This window comes from Thecamonas trahens (assembly GCF_000142905.1).
Source record: "Thecamonas trahens ATCC 50062 unplaced genomic scaffold supercont1.9, whole genome shotgun sequence".
In the NCBI taxonomy this organism is placed as follows: Eukaryota; order Apusomonadida; family Apusomonadidae; genus Thecamonas; species Thecamonas trahens.
The window spans coordinates 1-17114 of NW_013657671.1; the positions used below are offsets into that span (position 1 = coordinate 1).

The 17114-nt window shown below is 66.4% G+C and overlaps 8 protein-coding genes across 9 annotated transcripts in view; 4 read left to right on the forward strand and 4 right to left on the reverse strand.

Annotated features, from left to right (window-relative positions):
- Nucleotides 1–95: 95 nt before the first annotated feature.
- Nucleotides 96–465, forward strand: AMSG_02206 (uncharacterized protein; the record flags this gene model as incomplete). The annotated part of the gene is made up of 1 exon (XM_013905304.1): nt 96–465. A coding segment is annotated over one exon (348 nt), but the record flags the coding sequence as incomplete, so codon positions are not given.
- Nucleotides 466–1303: 838 nt separating this feature from the next.
- Nucleotides 1304–2257, reverse strand: AMSG_02207 (uncharacterized protein; the record flags this gene model as incomplete). The annotated part of the gene is made up of 3 exons (XM_013905305.1): nt 1304–1372; nt 1398–1637; nt 1694–2257. 3 exons carry the CDS (start codon nt 2255–2257, stop codon nt 1304–1306), a joined length of 873 nt encoding a protein of 290 aa, XP_013760759.1.
- A 181-nt stretch (nt 2258–2438) lies between these two features.
- AMSG_02208 (uncharacterized protein) lies at nt 2439–3902 on the forward strand (the record flags this gene model as incomplete). Its single annotated transcript, XM_013905306.1, has 1 exon — nt 2439–3902. The coding sequence occupies one exon, from the start codon at nt 2439–2441 to the stop codon at nt 3900–3902; it is 1464 nt and encodes a 487-aa protein (XP_013760760.1).
- Nucleotides 3903–4180: 278 nt separating this feature from the next.
- Nucleotides 4181–5381, forward strand: AMSG_02209 (uncharacterized protein; the record flags this gene model as incomplete). Its single annotated transcript, XM_013905307.1, has 3 exons — nt 4181–4236; nt 4350–5316; nt 5352–5381. 3 exons carry the CDS (start codon nt 4181–4183, stop codon nt 5379–5381), a joined length of 1053 nt encoding a protein of 350 aa, XP_013760761.1.
- A 23-nt stretch (nt 5382–5404) lies between these two features.
- On the reverse strand, nt 5405–7521 carry AMSG_02210 (DMI1 protein; the record flags this gene model as incomplete). Its single annotated transcript, XM_013905308.1, has 2 exons — nt 5405–5677; nt 5731–7521. The coding sequence occupies 2 exons, from the start codon at nt 7519–7521 to the stop codon at nt 5405–5407; spliced, it is 2064 nt and encodes a 687-aa protein (XP_013760762.1).
- A 906-nt stretch (nt 7522–8427) lies between these two features.
- On the reverse strand, nt 8428–8826 carry AMSG_02211 (uncharacterized protein; the record flags this gene model as incomplete). The annotated part of the gene is made up of 1 exon (XM_013905309.1): nt 8428–8826. The coding sequence occupies one exon, from the start codon at nt 8824–8826 to the stop codon at nt 8428–8430; it is 399 nt and encodes a 132-aa protein (XP_013760763.1).
- Nucleotides 8827–9135: 309 nt separating this feature from the next.
- On the forward strand, nt 9136–10105 carry AMSG_02212 (tetratricopeptide repeat domain-containing protein; the record flags this gene model as incomplete). The annotated part of the gene is made up of 1 exon (XM_013905310.1): nt 9136–10105. The coding sequence occupies exon 1, from the start codon at nt 9191–9193 to the stop codon at nt 10103–10105; it is 915 nt and encodes a 304-aa protein (XP_013760764.1). The 5' UTR covers nt 9136–9190.
- Nucleotides 10106–10129: 24 nt separating this feature from the next.
- AMSG_02213 overlaps nt 10130–17114 on the reverse strand; it is a gene marked incomplete at both ends in the record, with an annotated part of 10341 nt that continues 3356 nt past the window's right edge. For both annotated transcript variants that reach the window (XM_013905312.1, XM_013905311.1), the window contains one exon: nt 10130–17108. In XM_013905312.1, coding sequence (XP_013760766.1) covers nt 10130–17108 — 6979 coding nt within the window. The remainder of the gene's footprint in view (nt 17109–17114) is intronic.

The window sequence follows — 17114 nt, forward strand, 5'->3', positions numbered from 1 at the left end:
ACCCACATCAATCTGCAAGCCCAATCGCCATACCCACTACCATTCCGCCCGTCACGACCCCACGTCACGAACCCCCTTCATCCCCCCCTACCATACTCATTACGCCCCCTTACCCTCAACCACCACCCTCACCCCCTTTTCCACCACTAGCACCATCGTCGCAGCCACAACTCTCACCCCCATGCCATGGCCATACCCACTACCATCCCATCGCGCACCCCGCTTCCTCTTTCTCCTCCTCCTCCTCCTCTCCGAGCTCTAGCTCGCCCCCATCCTCATTCCCGACTCCGACACCCACACCCCTCAATCATCACATGCCATACTGCCCACCCACCAACCAACAACAATCTCAAGCCACCCAGCTCCGACCCATCCGGATGTCGATGTCAATGGCAGGTGGGACGGCCCGAAATGCTTCCACCACGCGCTTCCCGAGGCGTTAGCGAAGAGCGCCACAAGGGCGACGCCGCGGGCTCGGCGCTCCCGCTTCCGCCAGGGACGAGCCGCGAGGCCGATCGTCGCACGCTGCGCCGGCTCGCGCGCCCATCGCCGCCGCCGCCGCCCGACTCGGACGCCTCGGGCGTCGTGCTCCTCGAGCTGAAGCGGCCGTTCTTTGCGATGCGCGGCGGCGCGCACGCGGTGAAGGACCAGACGGCGGTCGAGGGAGGCCGTGGCGTTTGCCCGCGCCGCGCCGACCGACATCGGGCTCGCAACACCGCCGCGAGACGGCGCGTTGGCGGCCGCCGTGGCGCTCGACGTCATGCGCTTCCACTTTCTCCTCGACGCCGGCTCGGACGACGCCGTCGCCCGGATCGCGCTCTCTGGCTCTGCGCTCGACGCGCGCGACTGCGTGCTTGCGCTCGTCGGCCTCCTCGGCGCCGTGTTCCCGGACCACGTCGGGCATCTGCCGTGCGGAACGAGCGGCTCCGCGCGACTCGCGGCCTCTGCGTCTGAGCGACGATGTCGGCGACTACAACGACACGGGCGCGACGCACTTTGATGGGTGTGGCGCTTTGTCGGCCCGGCCGAGCGTCTCGGCAGCGCTCCTCGAAGCGCATCTAGAGCGCGTGGCGGTCGAGGCGCCAGCTGAGAGCGCGTACGAGCTCGCACTCGCCGGTTGTCGGGCGGGCATCGCCCAGCATCGCGCCCGCCGTCGCGCGCTCGGCAACGTCTCCAACACCATGCAGTGAACGGACAAACCGCAAGCCGCGCAGCTATCGGCGCCCCGCCTTTCTCTGTGAATGCATCTTTCATCGCCATGTGCACGACATGTCGTTCAACTCCTTGTGTCCACACTCCACACTCACGCTGAGCTGGAGGCGCTGCGGATGAACGACGAGGCGGTGAGGGCCATGCCGTCGCGGGTCTCGACCTTTTACAGGCAACAGAACGCATACATCGACTCGCTGCACAAGCTCGACGAGCAGCAGCGTCGTCTGCACGCGCCGCAGCATGTTGAGGCGTAGGGCGCCGTCGCCGCACCGCATCGCGCGCCGCAGCCAGCTGCCGACGGCCTTAAACTCGGCCTGCGACCACGACGCCGCGTTGCAGATGTCCACCACCTCGGCGCCCGTCAGCTCGTAGATCTCCGGCACGGGCACGAGCCGGACCACGGGCTCGGCCGTCCCCCGCTTGATCTTGTCTGTCGTCCCGAAGAGTAAGAGGCGCGTCCCCCCCCCTCGCCGTCGGGAACCTCCCACACGGCGAGCGGCTTCTTGCCCGGCGGCTCGACGTCGGCGCCCGTGTACCGCCGCGGCGCGTCGGCGTGCGGGTACCAGAGGAACGCCAGCCGCTGCGTCGGCGTCTCGAGCCGCGCCCACACCTCGAGCGCCGCGTCCTCCAGCTCGTCCACCGTCATCGCCGTCGCCCGTTCCGGCGGCAGCAGATCAAAGACGAGCGGCAGGCTCTCGCGGCTCACCCGCGCCACCGCCGCGTCGTCGCTCGCAAACTCGCTCCCGTACTTTACGTCAAACTCGGTGAAGATCGACGCGATCGGCGCCATCTTGCTCTTGTACAGCGGGTTACCGCCCTGGGCGATCGAGTTGCTCACGGCCTCCACCTGCGCGCCCGTCACCCGCTCGAGCGTGACGCGGCCTGCCGTCCCTGACTCTACCAACGCCGTCGGCGGCCGGCTCGAGCCTGCTGCCGAACCCGAGCCGGCCGCGAGTGGCGGGTGGGACTCGGCGGCGGGTGGCGAGTCGGAGTCGGACGACGACGCGCTGCCGCTGCCGGAGGGCAGAGTCGACGACTCGGACATGGCAGTCCGGCGTACGAGGCTGCTCGCACCGTAAAGACAAGACGTTGGCCGTGGTGATGTGGGGACGAGCCCGATGGCGCCGTCGGCCGCCGCGTCCGCCCGCCAGCCGAACAAACTTTTGATCAGGCGCGCGCCAGCACCGCTGGACCAAGTGTTCCACACTCAACTCGCTCGCCACGCTATGGCCGAGGAGGAGAATGCACGCTTGCGTCGGGAGTTGGAGGATGCATTGGCGCGTGCCGCCGAAGAGCGGGCGGGACGGGAAGAAGCGTTGGCGCGTGCTGCTGCGTCGGATGCGCGCGCCGCAGCCACAGCGTCGGTCCTATGCGTGGCGGACGGGCGCCTCGGCACCGTCCCCGACCTCCGGGCGTTCATGGCTGCGTACGTCCGCGACGTGTGGCCGGCCGCGCCCGACGAGCTCGACGCCGCCGTCGCTGCTGCACTCGCCGAGTATGTCCCGAGCGAGCGTAGCGCGAACGAGTCGGCCGAGTTCAGCTCGCACTCGAGCTCGAGCCAGCGCGGGCTCCGGTTCTCTGCGTTCCGGCGGCACCTGGAGGACGATGTTGTCGTCAAACTCGTGCGAAGCGACGTGATGAGCCTCCTCGGCGGAGCAGTGGCCGGCGCGCTCGGGGCCGGCGTCGCCGACACGCTTGTGGCCGACCTCGAGCTCGCCCGCTCGTTCCTCGTCGTCGAACGAGCGCGTCAGCGCGCGGTAGCCGAGGCGGCGGGGGCAAGCAGCTCGTCGGCGGCAGTCTCGGAGGACTCGGTGGTCTTCTACGTCGCGCAGTGGTGGCTCGGGCAAGCGGCGGGCGCGGTGGCCGACGCGTGGCAGGTCTTTGACGGGCGCGGCGCCGAGGTCTCGGTGACGGTGCCCGTCACGGACCGCACGGCGCGGAGCTACACGGGCAAGACGGACGTCTTTGTGGGGCTCGGCGCAGCGAGCGCCGACGCCGACGCCGCAGTCGAGGTCGAGCTTGGTCTCTGGTTTCTCGCCGAGCTCAAGCGGCCGTTCGACCGGCTGGCGGGCGGGGGCGGGAGCGCCAAGGACCAGCTCCTCCTCGAGGTTGCGGCGTACGCGACGTCGCGGGAGGCATCACGCGCCGAGGAGGCTCCGTGGCGTCCGATGGTCGGCGTCGTGACCGACCTCTTCCGCGTCAACGTGGCGTTCGACCTCCCCGACTCGGCGTGGGACGACGGGCCGTGGCAGCTGGGGCTGGGCACGCGCGTGGTGACGCCGGCGGCCGAGTACGTGCGCGTCGTGTTGGGCGCGCTGGTCCTCGCGTACTGGGACGACGTCAGCGAGGGCGTGCGGGCGGCAGCCTCTGCTGAAGGGGCGGCGTCCGTGAGCGCTTGGGTGGAGCGCCTCGTGGCGGACGAGGACGTCGACGTCTTTGCGAGCGAGGAAGGCTCGTCTGATGATGAGACAGAGGCTGATGACACGACACCCCGGCCACGGCGCGCGCTCCGGTCGGGCGCGGCGCGGTCGAGCGCCGCGCCGACGGCTGCGTCGAGCAGCGCCTCGTCGTCGTCGCACGGCTCTGGTGCGCGCGCAAGCCAGGGGAGCGTGGAAAAGCGCTTTCAGCGCGTCGCCGCGACGCGCGAGGCCTTGCTCGAGATCGTGGGTAACACGGTGGCGAGCCGGTAAATCCGTCCGCCAGCCTCTGCGATGATAAGGTGCGTGAGCCTTCCCACCACGCACGATCCTCAGCTGTTAGTATGACTTGCGCCCCGTCGGATAGGCAACCTTCCCGTCGGACGCCGCCACCCTCACTTCGTCGCCCACGAGCACAGACTCTGGCGCCGCGACGTGCCGGCAGCCCCGCCCGCCGGGCGGCGCCGCCCGCCCGCACTTCATATTTTCAAACGCGCTCGGAGCGCAACACCTCACATCCCCACCCCACCTCACCCTCCACCACCCCCACCATGTCGCGCCCCGGGATGTTCGACGACACGCCCGGCGCACACACCATGTTTGGCCGGTGGATGGTCGAGACGCTCCTCGCCGACCGTCTCCGCCGCCCCGTGGCCCCCCGTGGCCGCCGGCCCTCGGCCCCTTCCGCGCGTGCTACACCCCGGCCTGCCGCGGCGCGAGCGACTACCTCGTCACCGCCGCCCACGGCGTCGCCGGCCCGCTCACCCTCTGCGAGCGCTGCTTCTGGCCGCCCGTGCTCGCCGCGTTTGGCGCCGAGTACAAGCTCGAGGCCGACGCCGCCGCCGCCGACGCCGCTGTCATCGACCTCCCGCCCGTCGCCTTGCCGCTGTTCGGCCCGGGCGTGGCGTTCACGCTCGACGCCGTGTGGCGCGTGACGCCGCTCGCCTCGCCCCCCCTCTCTGCGCCGCACTGGCTGGCGGACGAGCGGCCGACGGCGCGCCTGCTCGACGGCGTGTGGGCGGCGCTCCCGGGCGAGCGCGGCGGCGGGACCAACGCGCGGCGGGTGCGGCAGCTGGAGCGCGGGCCGGACGCGACGCCGGTGCTTGTTGGCACGCACGCGCTCATCTTCCTCCGCAACGCGCTCGACTCGGTGCCGTACGTGACGGGCGCCGTCCGCTCGCGGGCGTTTGGGTGGCTCGCCGACGAGTGGGCCGACGCGTCGACGGGGACGCGGCCGTTCGCCATGTCGGGCTTTGGGCGGTGGTTCAAGGAGCACGGCGCCGAGCACTTTACGGCCAACCACACGCGCCAGCAGGTCTACGACCGGCTCGTCCGCTACTTTGTCCGCCGCGTCGTCGGTGGGTGCAAGGTCTGGTCGCGCACCGGCTATTCGCCCGAGACCGCCGACGACGCGCTCTTCGAGTGGTCCGAGCTCCCGCGCGGCGGCCCGCCGATGCTCGTGAGCCTCCGCAACGCGCTCAACGCCGTCCCGGCCGTGCCCGACGCCGCATCCGGGCGCGCGTTCGGCTGGCTCGGCTCGGGCCGCGACGCCGACGTCGGCGGCCGGGCCTTTGACATGTCCGGCTTTGCGGACTGGTTTGCCGAGGACGGACGGAGCTACTTTCCGGCCAGCTACTCGTGCAAGCAGATCCTCGCGTGTCTCAAGTGCTACTTTGCGGTGCGGGTGGTCGCGGCGAGTGCTTTGCTGACGCAAAGCGAAAGTATTTATCGGCGGCACTCTCCTTTTTTTAACAAAAGGCCCACTCAGGGAGGTGCTAGTCCTCGGAGATGACGACAACGTAGTCGTCTTTGTGCCAGACGATGGGCGTGGACTTGTCGAGGGGGTTAAGAACAGGATCAGGATCAGTGTCGGGCCTGCGGTAGCCGATGAGGATGTGGCCGCGCGCGAGCGCGCGCGAAGTAAGCTGGTAGAAGGAAAGCGTCTCGCCGTCGTCGGCGTAGAGCCACATGTGCTTGATGTGAATTTCGGGGCCTTCTGCGGTGAAAAGGGCGTCAACAATGTCAGCCATGACCGACTGCTCAGCGATCTGGGTGAGGACCATCGTGTACCCTACTACATACACACACTACCTCGTTGCACAATGTGCAGGACCGAGGTGGTGCGCGGGTCGAGGATTTCCGAGACGATGACCGAGTCGGGGTTGCCACGCTTGGTCTGGATGTCGCGGACGAGGAGCATGGTGACCATAGTCTGCGAGTCTGAAGCCATGCCGGACGACGGCGCGCCGGCGTTGTCGCCACCAAGGACCATGACCACGTCAAAGTGCTCGAGTGGGAGTGCCTCGAGCTGGCTTCGCGCGATGGGGTTGCCGGTCACATGATAGAGGTTCATGTTGGTTGTCGACGGGATGACGCCATCGCGGGTCGCCTCGTGGCGCTCAGCAAGGGTAAGCGGGGAGAGGACGGTGAGGGACGAGCCTGGTGCGACCCACTGGTCGAGCTCCACGATCATGTCCTCGACGTCGCGGCGCCAGCCGCAGAACAGGACGTGCTCTGCCGGGTGCGGCGGCTCGGGCGCGTCGAGCGCAGGCGATGGCGAGCCGGGCAGAGCCCAGGCCGAGCGCGGCCGGAGGGTGTACGAGTCGTTGTCCTCGGCAATGACGACAACGGCGTCGCCAGTTTGCAGAACGTAGTCGGACGGCGGAAGCATGACGAGCGGCGATTTGCCTGCTCGGGAGTTGCCGTACTTGATGCCGACTGGAACAGCGCCGTCAAAGGCTGCGAGGACCGCGGCAAACGACACACCCTCCAGTTGCGGCCAGACTTGGACGTAGAGCTCGTTGCGGTCAAACTCAAGGAGGTGGGCAAAGATGGAGGCGAGGCCTGGCTCGCGTGAGCACTGGATCATGATGCGGCCCATGATGTCGTGGGCCACGACGGGGATGACCTCTACGGACGACGACGACATGGCGAGCTTGACAATGTCCAGGTTGTCAACGTCCGAGAGCTCGACCACGACATGGCCCGAGAGCGACGGCGACGACGCGAGCGCCAGGCACGAGCGGACAACCTGAGCGTCGGCTTCGTCGGCGCTGCCGCCGGGTGAGAGGACCACGATCGAGCGCGCCGTCGGGACCGAGCACTTGCGCAGATCGTAAACGTCGATGGGCGAACCGGAGCGAGTGACAACTCGCGTTCCGCGCAGCATCTCTGGACTCAGCTCCTCCATGAGCATGGTGTCCATCTCCTCCTTGGGCATGGCCGCCATGATGACCACCGTCCCACCGCCCTCGGACTCGTTGGCGAGCGCAATCTGCACAATCATGGGCACAATATTGGGCGTCCAGCCGAGAATGAGCGAGTGGCCCGACTCGACAACCGCCGAACGGCCCTCCTTAAGCGACTCCATCTTCTGGGCAATGCCGTCGCCGATGAGACCGACGAGCAAAGCAAAGAAGAGCATGCCGCCGAGAGTGAGAGCGACGCCGACTGCCCGTGGGCCAAGGCCATTCTCCTCGGCGTGTGTGCCCGGGTCTGCAACCATGACCCACGACATCCACAAGGCTTCACTCAGCGATCGGTCCCACGCCGCAACGTAGTACAGCAAGCCACCCACAACGATGAGGACGGCGGTGACGACGGCGAGCAGAAGGTACTTTGAGCTCGGAAAGGTGGCAAAGAAGTAGTCGAGCCGATACGCCGCCACGGCCTTCCAGTCGTCGACAACCTCGCTCCCCGCTTGCTTTCGCACCCTTGCCCTCTCCACCTCGCTCACCTTGCCGAGCACAGCTGTGTGCGTCCGCGTCTTGCGCATCCGCCGCAGCGTCATGGCCGTGTCTGCCAGCGGGGCTCCAGCGCGGGTGGGTAGCACAGTCGACATCCGCCGCGCCCGCAATCGTGTCGCCAGTGGCACATGCTCCATAGACGACATGCTCTCCACCTCTGCTGGTCCCGGGTCAAGTGGTGCTCAGCGTCGTCGTCGGCGAGCGGCCGAGCAGAGTGCGCGAGTCGTGAGCGGGCCGACGTGATAGTGTCCGGTGGAATGTGAACGATAAGGGCTGGATATCGACAATCGCAGCAGTAGAGGTGATGTGCAAGACATGACTACACTATGTGGTGGGGAAATGGTGGTGTGTGGGGTCTCGGCGGTCGTCGATGGGCTGTTGGACGCGGATGCGGCGGTGCGGGAGTGGCAGAGTGCGGCATGACCAAAAACGAATGGCAAAACGAGTGGCAATCGTTTGCTTCCGGTGGGCCGGACGAGAAGGTCGTGGGGGTGGGAATGGGACGATCGTGACGAGTTGGTGGTAGCAAAGTGAAGTTAGTGCAATGCTGAGGTTACGGTGGATGGAAGGAGAGGCAAAGAGCGGGCGTAGCATGGATGATGCGGCTGTTTGAGATGCTGAAAAAGGATGAGGTGAGAATCGGAGATCATGGTTGAGGTGACATAGTAAGCAGTAGGCGGCTTGCTGGGCATGGCGCAAGATCACGGGAGCACAAGGCAAAAGACATGATGTATATGAGCAGAGGGCAGAAATAGAGATAGTCCAAGGGCGCTCTTGGAGATCACGTTGTAAGGATCGCGGTAAACTAAGGGTGGCTTGGCCTCTGCGACAGGGAGACAAGCAAGACGATTGTAGAGAGACTTGCGATGACATGGGCCGGATCCCGGCGAGGAGGACTCGTGGCAGTCACGTGTGCTGATGGTGTAGTCTCAGAGTCTGCGGAGAGGCAACAAACCAAGTCACAGCTGGACAGGAACCTCTGGCTGCTGGGCGACGGCTCGACGGCCCGACGGGAGCGACGGGATGGATATCGGAGACCGACTGGACGGCTACTACTGCCACGGTTGTGGAAAGACGGCATCACGTGCGTCACGGGCTCTGCGAACAAGAGCGAGATCGAGATCAGCGGCTGAGACAACGAGGCGAGCGACGAGCACACCGTCCTGCCAGCAGCCAAGAGCCGCGACCTGACGACCGGGAATGAGAGCCGAGTCGGCATCTAGCAGAGGCGTAGCGAGAGTAACGGCGTCATCGACGTACGCTTTGTCGGCGGCAAGATCCACGGCGGTCACGGAGCCATAGAGGCGAAGATAGGCGCCGTCCGGGACGTGACCGACGCGCAGCTCGTCAGCAAAGACCACCCTCCCGGCACAGATGCCCACCTCTCGCGGCTTTGCCTCGCCCGGAGCCACAAGCGCAACCTTCACACCTACAGTCTCTGACGCAGCCATACCGCCCACACCCAACCGCCTTGTCGTCTTGTCGCGCCCTGGCGACGAGTCTGTCCCGCCCACGCCTGCGCCCACGCCCTTGGCCGTCCGAGTCGCCCACTTTGCACACGGCGCACTCTCTCTTGGCTCGACCCACGGCGCTTTGTTCAAGTAGTTCGACGGCATCCGCTACTACTCGCTGACAACACCGACGTCATCCATGCGCTCGTCGCTCGCTGCGCTGATGCTGCTTGTGGTGGGCATTGTTGTGGTCTTTGTCTTTGCTTCGGCTCGCCTGGCGGCTCAGCCGTCGGCGGCAGCGAGTGCGACGTCGACGCATCGGCAGACGTTGCCGACGACTTCTCGCACGCATCCGCCGCCATCAATGGATGGATCTCAGGAGTCAGGGGGTAGAGTTGGCCGGCGTGGAGATGGTGGCGATGAGGCAGAGTCGCCACGACTGTGGTCGTCGTCGTCGGCATGGACCGGCTCACAGCTGTCGTCACAGGGCTCGTCGTCATCATCGTCGCGGGCTGGTTTGTATGGCGGCGCGGATGCAGACGCGGATGCAACGGAGTATGATGTTGGTAAGCGAGTGTTTGCATTCTCACTTTACTCGGACACAGCCAAGTTTATGGTTGGAGCGGTGGAGAATGCCAAGTTGGTGCGGGAGCTGTTTCCCGGCTGGATCGCTCGATTCTACCACGACAAGAGCGTGCCAGCGGCTGTTCTGGAGGAGCTGACAGCGCTGGGAGCCGAGCTTGTAGACTGCTCTGATGCAGGGATCGAAGGATCACAGGCTGGCATGTACTGGCGATTTCTGGTGGCGGAGGGCGAGCTGGACGCGTATGCTGTGCGCGACGTGGACGCGCGACTGATGGAGCGGGATGTGGCGGCGGTGAACGAGTGGCTGGTATCCGGCAAAGACTACCATGTCATTCGCGACCATCCAGAGCACTCACGGTTTCCGATGTGGACCATGCTTTGGGGTGGGCGCACACCCATTCACAACATACGGGAGCTCATTGTGAATCACGCCGACACGCACGTCTTTTTTAACGACATGCACTTTGTCAACAGCTACGTGTGGCCGCTGATCAAAGGCTCGGTATTTGAGCACGACTGCTGGTCGTGTACGACGCTTGGCGGCAAGTGTGTGGACGTGGTGCGGTCGGAGGCAGGCGAGCACATGGGCGCGGTGTTTGACGAGCACGGCGAGATGCGGGCCGGCGACGTGGCGATCCTCAAGCGACGGATGCCCGAGCCGGCAGCGTGTCGCACGTACCAAACTCCAAAATGAATGCGTTTACGTTGGGCAGGGCGATCAGACCTCAAACTCCTCTTCGACATGAGCAGCATTGCCGTAGGTGAGCGAGCGATCAGAGAGACCCAAGAGATCGTCGGTATCGATATCGATCGAGCCGCCGGAGGCACCGAGACGGGCGGCTGACGACGAGGACACAACTGTCCGGTGCTCGGCCGGGAGCTGCCCTGGAATGTCTAGCGGACGCAAGCAAAGCTCACAGACGTGATCGTTGCCAGCACCATGACCAGAGTGGTCGACGAGACAGGCGACACAGGCCGGGACGACATCACTAGACTGGCGGGGGTCCGTGGTGGGAACCAGGACCTTGGCATCTGGGCCGACACCGCACCAGACGCAGACGAGCTGGTCAGGCGTAAAGGCAGTGCCCCAGAGCGGGATGGTCGCAGGGACAGCCTCTTCGACCATCACATCTACAACAGGCGCGGGCTCTTCAGATGCGTCATTCAGACCATGTTGGGCGACCTGGGCCTTGATGGCGTCGGCGATCGGCCCAGCCTGGGCGGCGACACGAACTTCAGTGGCATCCTGGACAGCCTTTTGCTCTTCTGGCGAGGCAAGACCAAGTTCCGCGTGGCGCGGTTCCGAGTCGGTGCTTGCATCGACGCCATCGGTAGTATCTCCAACGGTGTAAATGACGTCGCCATCGACGACGCCTCCGATGTGGTGGGTGGTGACAAGCGGGACGACGGGCGGCGACGACGATTCTGGAGCAGTGGTCGCGGTAGGCTTGGCGACAAGGCGTGTACCGACTGTAGTGACCGCGACTGGGGCGTTGCCGAGTGCATTTGACGAGGCGACGTCATCAACCGAGACAGAAGCGGCCTTGGAGACCAGCGACTGGATGCTGCCAGGCTTATGCGAGCGGGCACCAAGTACAATCGGAGGCGCTGCCGAGACAGCTGCAGACTCGGTAGTGGTACAGACGCGTGAGATGACTGCGGGTGGGTCTTCCACAAGAAATTGGGTGGCAGCCGCCGGAGGGGTTGTCATGGCAACATCACTGGTGTGGGAGACCGGCGGCACCACGTCCTTGCCACTACGAGCGTCGGTGGTTGGAGTCACACCAAGCGCCTCAGAAGCCGACAGGTCGTCGTCACTATCAGAGCTAGAGTACGAGCCTGAACCCGAGCTCGAGCCCGAACCCGAGCCCGACTCCTCACCAGCAACGTAGATCTGGTCAACATCGGTCACGCCACCGACGTTGTGCTTGGTTGCGAGACCGCCGGCTGCGAGCGCAGCAGGAGCGGCAGCGCCGGCCACAGATGCCTTGGGCACCACACGAGCAGCCACGGCAGACTCGGGCGTGTTCTTGCCGAGTACGTCCGCGTTGGGACCAGTCGCATCAACCGACACCGTCGCCGACTTGGAGACGAGCGGCTGGACACCGCCAGCGTCACCGGCAAGCACAATAGGCGGAGCGGCGGCGATGGACGACGACTCGGTCGTCTTGCACACGCGCGAGACGACTGGGGCAGAGTTCTCCACAACCACGGTATTCGGTGCAGCAGGGGCTGGCTCGTCGCCAGACGATGCAGCAACAGCAGCGCCGGCAGCACCTGCACCAGCAGCCACAGCCGCAACGACAGGAGCATCGCTACCGTCATCGCCATCAGCCCCGTCGTCGTCGGCGGCAGCAGGCTCGACAGGCTCCTCGGTGACAGCAGGCTCGGCGGGCTCGTCCGAAGCGCCAACGTTGTCGTCAGCGGCATCAGAAGCCTCGTCCGAGCCGGAGCCCGAGCCCGAGCCCGAACCCGACCCCGAATCTTCACCAGCAACAAAGGTCACGCCACCGACGCTGTGCTTCGTCGCAAGACCACCCGCTGCGACCGCAGCAGGAGCGGCAGCGCCGGCCACGGATGCCTTGGGCACCACACGAGCAGCCACGGCAGACTCGGGTGTGTTCTTGCCAAGCACGTCCGCGTTGGGACCGGTAGCGTCAATCGACACCGTCGCCGACTTGGAGACGAGCGGCTGGACACCGCCAGCGTCACCGGCAAGCACGATAGGCGGAGCGGCGGCGATGGACGACGACTCGGTCGTCTTGCACACGCGCGAGACGACTGGGGCAGAGTTCTCCACAACCACGGTCTTGGTCGCAGCAGGGGCTGGCTCGTCGCCAGCAACAGCAGCACCGGCAACAACAGCAGCACCTGCACCAGCAGCCACAGCCGCAACGACAGGAGCATCGCTACCGTTATCGCCATCAGCACCGTCGTCGTCGGCGACAGCAGGCTCGACAGGCTCCTGGGCGGCAGCAGGCTCGACAGCATCCTCGGCGGCAGCAGGCTCGGCGGGCTCGTCCGAAGCGCCAACGTTGTCGTCGGCGGCATCGGAAGCCTCGTCCGAGCCCGAGCCCGAGCCCGAGCCCGAATCTTCACCAGCAACGTAGATCTGCTCGACATCGGTCACGCCACCGACATTGTGCTTCGTCGCAAGACCACCCGCTGCGACCGCAGCAGGAGCGGCAGCGCCGGCCACGGATACCTTGGGCACCACACGAGCAGCCACGGCAGACTCGGGTGTGTTCTTGCCGAGTACGTCAGCGTTGGGACCAGTCGCATCAACCGACACCGTCGCCGACTTCGAGACGAGCGGCTGGACACCGCCAGCGTCACCGGCAAGCACGATAGGCGGAGCGGCGGCGATGGACGACGACTCGGTCGTCTTGCACACGCGCGAGACAACCGGAGCAGAGTCCTCCACAACCACGGTCTTCGGTGCAGCAGGGGCTGGCTCGTCGCCAGACGATGCAGCAACAGCAGCGCCGGCAACAACAGCAGCACCTGCACCAGCAGCCACAGCCGCAACGACAGGAGCATCGCTACCGTCATCGCCATCAGCCCCGTCGTCGTCGGCGACAGCAGGCTCGACAGGCTCCTCGGCGACAGCAGGCTCGGCGGGTTCGTCCGAAGCGCCAACGTCGTCGGCGGCATCGGAAGCCTCGCCCGAGCCGGAGCCCGAACCCGAGCCCGAACCCGACCCCGAATCTTCACCAGCAACGTAGATCTGGTCGACATCGGTCACGCCACCGACGCTGTGCTTCGTCGCAAGACCACCCGCTGCGACCGCAGCAGGAGCGGCAGCGCCGGCCACGGATGCCTTGGGCACCACACGAGCAGCCACAGCAGACTCGGGTGTGTTCTTGCCGAGCACATCCGCGTTGGGACCGGTAGCGTCAACCGACACCGTCGCCGACTTGGAGACGAGCGGCTGGACACCGCCAGCGTCACCAGCAAGCACAATGGGTGGAGCGGCGGCGATGGACGACGACTCGGTGCTCTTCGCGATGCGCGAGACGACCGGAGCAGAGTCCTCCACAACCACTGTCTTCGGTGCAGCAGGGGCTGGCTCGTCGTCAGACGATGCAGCAACAGCAGCACCGGCAACAACAGCAGCACCCGCACCAGCAGCCACAGCCGCAACGACAGAAGCATCGCTGCCGTCATCGCCATCAGCCCCGTTGTCGTCGGCGGCAGCGGCCTCGGCAGGCTCCTGGGCGGCAGCAGGCTCGACAGCATCCTCGGCGGCAGCAGGCTCGGCGGGCTCGTCCGAAGCGCCAACGTTGTCGTCGGCGGCATCGGAAGCCTCGTCCGAGCCCGAGCCCGAGCCCGACTCCTCACCAGCAACGTAGATCTGGTCAACATCGGTCACGCCACCGACGTTGTGCTTGGTCGCGAGACCACCCGCTGCGACCGCAGCAGGAGCGGCAGCGCCGGCCACGGATGCCTTGGGCACCACACGAGCAGCCACAGCAGACTCGGGTGTGTTCTTGCCGAGCACATCCGCGTTGGGACCAGTCGCATCAACCGACACCGTCGCCGACTTCGAGACGAGCGGCTGGACACCGCCAGCGTCACCGGCAAGCACGATGGGCGGAGCGGCGGCGATGGACGACGACTCGGTCGTCTTGGTGATGCGCGAGACGACTGGGGCAGAGTCCTCCACAACCACGGTCTTCGGTGGAGCAGGGGCTGGCTCGTCGCCAGCAACAGCAGCACCGGCAACAACAGCAGCACCTGCACCAACAGCCACAGCCGCAACGACAGGAGCATCGCTACCGTTATCGCCATCAGCCCCGTCGTCGTCGGCGACAGCAGGCTCGACAGGCTCCTCGGCGACAGCAGGCTCGGCAGGCTCCTCGGCGGCAGCAGGCTCGGCGGGTTCGTCGGCGGCAGCAGGCTCGGCGGGCTCGTCCGAAGCGCCAACGTCGTCGTCAGCGGCATCGGAAGCCTCGCCCGAGTCGGAGCCCGAACCCGATCCCGAACCCGAGCCCGACTCCTCACCAGCAACGTAGATCTGGTCAACATCGGTCACGCCACCGACGCTGTGCTTCGTCGCAAGACCACCCGCTGCGACCGCAGCAGGAGCGGCAGCGCCGGCCACGGATGCCTTGGGCACCACACGAGCAGCCACGGCAGACTCGGGTGTGTTCTTGCCGAGTACGTCAGCGTTGGGACCAGTCGCATCAACCGACACCGTCGCCGACTTGGAGACGAGTGGCTGGACACCGCCAGCGTCACCGGCAAGCACGATAGGCGGAGCGGCGGCGATGGACGACGACTCGGTCGTCTTGCACACGCGCGAGACAACCGGAGCAGAGTCCTCCACAACCACTGTCTTCGGTGCAGCAGGGGCTGGCTCGTCGCCAGCAACAGCAGCACCGGCAACAACAGCAGCACCTGCGCCAGCAGCCACAGCCGCAACGACAGCAGCATCGCTACCGTTATCGCCATCAGCCCCGTCGTCGTCCGCGTAAGCAGGCTCGACAGGCTCCTCGGCGACAGCAGGCTCGGCAGGCTCCTCGGCGGCAGCAGGCTCGGCGGGTTCGTCGGCGGCAGCAGGCTCGGCGGGCTCGTCCGAAGCGCCAACGTTGTCGTCGGCGGCATCGGAAGCCTCGCCCGAGCCGGAGCCCGAGCCGGAGCCCGAGCCCGAGCCCGACTCCTCACCAGCAACGTAGATCTGGTCGACATCGGTCACGCCACCGACGTTGTGCTTGGTCGCGAGACCGCCGGCGGCAAAAGCACCAACACCGGCCGTTGCGCCGGCCACGGATGACTTGGGCACCACACGAGCAGCCACGGCAGACTCGGGCGTGTTCTTGCCGAGCACGTCCGCGTTGGGACCAGTAGCGTCGATCGACACCGTCGCCGACTTCGAGACGAGCGGCTGGACACCACCAGCGTCACCGGCAAGCACAATGGGCGGAGCGGCGGCGATGGACGACGACTCGGTCGTCTTGCACACGCGCGAGACGACTGGGGCAGAGTCCTCCACAACCACTGTCTTCGGTGCAGCAGGGGCTGGCTCGTCACCAGACGATGCAGCAACAGCAGTACCGGCAACAACAGCAGCACCTGCACCAGCAGCCACAGCCGCAGCGACAGGAGCATCGCTACCGTCATCGCCATCAGCCCCGTCGTCGTCGGCGACAGCAGGCTCGACAGGCTCCTCGGCGGCAGTAGGCTCGACAGCATCCTCGGCGGCAGCAGGCTCGGCGGGTTCGTCCGAAGCGCCAACGTCGTCGTCGGCGGCATCCGAGGCTGCGTCCGAGCCGGAGCCCGAGCCCGAGCCCGAATCTTCACCAGCAACGTAGATCTGCTCGACATCGGTCACGCCACCGACATTGTGCTTCGTCGCAAGACCACCGGCTGCGAGCGCAGCAGGAGCGGCAGCGCCGGCCACGGATGACTTGGGCACCACACGAGTAGCCACGGCAGACTCGGGTGTGTTCTTGCCGAGCACGTCAGCGTTAGGACCAGTCGCATCAACCGACACCGTCGCCGACTTCGAGACGAGCGGCTGGACACCGCCAGCGTCACCGGCAAGCACGATGGGCGGAGCGGCGGCGATGGACGACGACTCGGTCGTCTTACACACGCGCGAGACAACCGGAGCAGAGTCCTCCACAACCACGGTCTTCGGTGCAGCAGGGGCTGGCTCGTCGTCAGACGATGCAGCAACAGCAGCACCGGCAACAACAGCAGCACCTGCACCAGCAGCCACAGCCGCAACGACAGCAGCATCGCTGCCGTCATCGCCATCAGCCCCGTTGTCGTCGGCGGCAGCAGGCTCGGCGGGTTCGTCGGCGGCAGCAGGCTCGGCGGGTTCGTCCGAAGCGCCAACGTCGTCGGCGGCATCGGAAGCCTCGCCCGAGCCGGAGCCCGAACCCGAGCCCGAACCCGAGCCCGAATCTTCACCAGCAACGTAGATCTGGTCAACATCGGTCACGCCACCGACGCTGTGCTTCGTCGCAAGACCACCCGCTGCGAGCGCAGCAGGAGCGGCAGCGCCGGCCACGGATGACTTGGGCACCACACGAGCAGCCACGGCAGACTCGGGTGTGTTCTTGCCGAGCACGTCCGCGTTGGGACCGGTAGCGTCAACCGACACCGTCGCCGACTTGGAGACGAGTGGCTGGACACCGCCAGCGTCACCGGCAAGCACGATAGGCGGAGCGGCGGCGATGGACGACGACTCGGTCGTCTTGGTGATGCGCGAGACAACCGGAGCAGAGTCCTCCACAACCACGGTCTTGGTCGCAGCAGGGGCAGGCTCGTCACCAGACGATGCAGCAACAGCAGCACCGGCAACAACAGCAGCACCTGCACCAGCAGCCACAGCCGCAGCGACAGGAGCATCGCTACCGCTATCGCCATCAGCCCCGTCGTCGGCGGCGACAGCAGGCTCGACAGGCTCCTCGGCGGCAGTAGGCTCGACAGGCTCCTCGGCGGCAGCAGGCTCGGCGGGCTCCTCGGCGGCAGCAGGCGCAGCGGGCTCGTCCGAAGCGCCAACGTCGTCGTCGGCGGCATCGGAAGCCTCGCCCGAGCCGGAGCCCGAACCCGAGCCCGAACCCGAGCCCGAATCTTCACCAGCAACGTAGATCTGGTCGATATCGGTCACGCCACCGACGCTGTGCTTCGTCGCAAGACCACCCGCTGCGACCGCAGCAGGAGCGGCAGCCGCCGGCCACGGATGCCTTGGG